Below are 1,915 nucleotides of genomic sequence, written 5' to 3' on the forward strand. Positions count from 1 at the left end.
ATGTGTGGCCCCTACAAGATGATATTTTCTAGTTGAGGTCACATGACCAATCCTCCTATGTTACAGATGTGATTTCCTAACATTCTATTGGTTTAGGGTGAAGATCTGATGGATATAAAAGTTGAGGGTGAAGAAGAGACGTCTGTGATGGATGATCAGCAATATACGGAGGAGGCTGGAATGATGAGGACATTCATAGAGGAGGACACTCCTACACAGATCAGAACAGGTCAGCCATTTTATATTCTTCTGTTATCTCAGATCTCTGATTGGGTCCGGAGAAGGGTGGGAGTTGTGATATCAGCCTATAAAAGGGTGACAATAGCCCCCTCCTCCTTGTGAGTTTGTGAAGAATATGCTCCTCCCATTCCCCCATTGGTTCCTGCTCTTCAACAGGGCTATGTAAATGTAGAAGTGATGTGGGTGGAGCTCCAAAGGCCCTATGACTGAGTCTCTGCTAGTTGGGACCTCCCCCGAGGACATCTGCTGCCTCCATCTACCTGATCCAGGTGGAATGTTGATTTGGGTGAAGTAACCCTCTCATATCCGGCCATTATATTTTTCTATTTTCCAGGACACTCCATGGAGAAACCCTCAAAGGATCGTCTGACTTTATCTCCAGATTGTAAAATGGAGGCCATGACAGGAGATTGTGCGGGAGAAGAGACCATCAGCCCAGCTATGGATAGACCACCCAATCCCTCCGACTCTGAGCCTCCTCCTCCTGTGAGCAGCGGTGCCGGCATTTCAGAGCAGAAGATATTTTTCTGTCCGGAGTGTGGGGAGATTTTCAGCTCTAAATGGAGGCTTTTCTTACATTATAGATCACACACAGGGAAGAAGTTCCCTTCCTTGTCGGAATATGAGAATTTCTTCAATCAATCAGACCTTGGCTCCCATTACATTTCTCACGCAGGGGAAAAGCTGTATTTCTGTCCTGAATGTGGGATGTGTTTCCTAGAGAACTCAGATCTGGTTAAACATGAAACGTCTCACAAGAAGAGGAAGATGTTTCCATGCTGTGAATGTGGGAAAAGTTTTGCACATAAATCAAAACTAGAGAGACATCAAGTGAGTCACACAGGAGAAAAACCGTTTTCCTGTTCTGAGTGTGGGAAATGTTATACACGTAAATCCAAACTTATCATACATCAACGATCCCATACAGGGGACTTGCCATTCCCCTGCTCTGAGTGTGGGAAAAGTTATGCAAGTAAACCAGATCTTGTGGCACATCAAAGAGCTCACACAGGAGAGAAACCATTTCCCTGCTCTGAGTGTGGGAAAAGCTTTGCAAGTAAATCGATGTTAGTCATACATCAAAGATATCACACCGGAGTAAGACCATTTTCCTGCTCCGAGTGCGGGAAAAGTTTTGTGCGTAATTCAATATTAGTCAAACATCAAAGATTACACATCGAGAAAAGCAAATTCTCCTGATCAAAGTTTGTATATAAATCAATATTGCATAATGACAAACTGTGGGTGTCAATTATCCCAGCCCCTATCAATTGAAATACCAATGAGACAGAAAAGACTGTAGGGGTCTTAGGCTTCAAAATAATATTCAAATCACAATTAGTGAACAAAGTAGTGATCCTATTTACATATCAAGTGGCCCATGCCCCGGTTCCACTACCGCTGGACTGAACTGGAGTAACAAACTAGACAAAGAACTTTATCACTTGTTCATGTCAGTTCAATAGCAAGGTCTCAAATAATCCAACGCGTTTCACTTGCTTGGGCAATGTATGAGACTTGTACCGGATACTGATAGAAAACATTATATATCAATATGAATCATTGGAATGTGTGAGCGGAACGTAAGACAACCAGCCAAGGTTACATTCCCAGTATGGATGGTGAAATAAACTGATGGTAATATTGTCCAGTGGTCATAATTATTATTAAACAG

General features: G+C 42.7%; 2 protein-coding genes across 3 annotated transcripts in view; one reads left to right on the forward strand and one right to left on the reverse strand.

The window, feature by feature from the left end:
• The window catches only part of LOC140339029 (uncharacterized), a 150,369-nt gene that overhangs the window by 59,270 nt on the left and 89,184 nt on the right, over positions 1–1,915 (reverse strand). The gene's annotated exons all lie outside the window — the stretch shown is intronic.
• On the forward strand, positions 7–1,887 carry LOC140339105 (uncharacterized). The gene is made up of 2 exons (XM_072423667.1): positions 7–229; positions 575–1,887. The coding sequence occupies exons 1-2, from the start codon at positions 109–111 to the stop codon at positions 1,438–1,440; spliced, it is 987 nt and encodes a 328-aa protein (XP_072279768.1). The 5' UTR covers positions 7–108; the 3' UTR covers positions 1,441–1,887.

Source organism: Pyxicephalus adspersus, chromosome 10 (genome assembly GCF_032062135.1).
Source record: "Pyxicephalus adspersus chromosome 10, UCB_Pads_2.0, whole genome shotgun sequence".
Classification (NCBI taxonomy): domain Eukaryota; kingdom Metazoa; phylum Chordata; class Amphibia; order Anura; family Pyxicephalidae; genus Pyxicephalus; species Pyxicephalus adspersus.

Bases quoted from the DNA above. Each gene is read 5' to 3' on its own strand.
- LOC140339105 (XM_072423667.1), top strand. From the start codon at position 109: ATGGATATAAAAGTTGAGGGTGAAGAAGAGACGTCTGTGATGGATGAT. The intron at 230-574 runs GTCAGCCATTTT...TCTATTTTCCAG, and splicing joins TCCTACACAGATCAGAACAG to GACACTCCATGGAGAAACCC.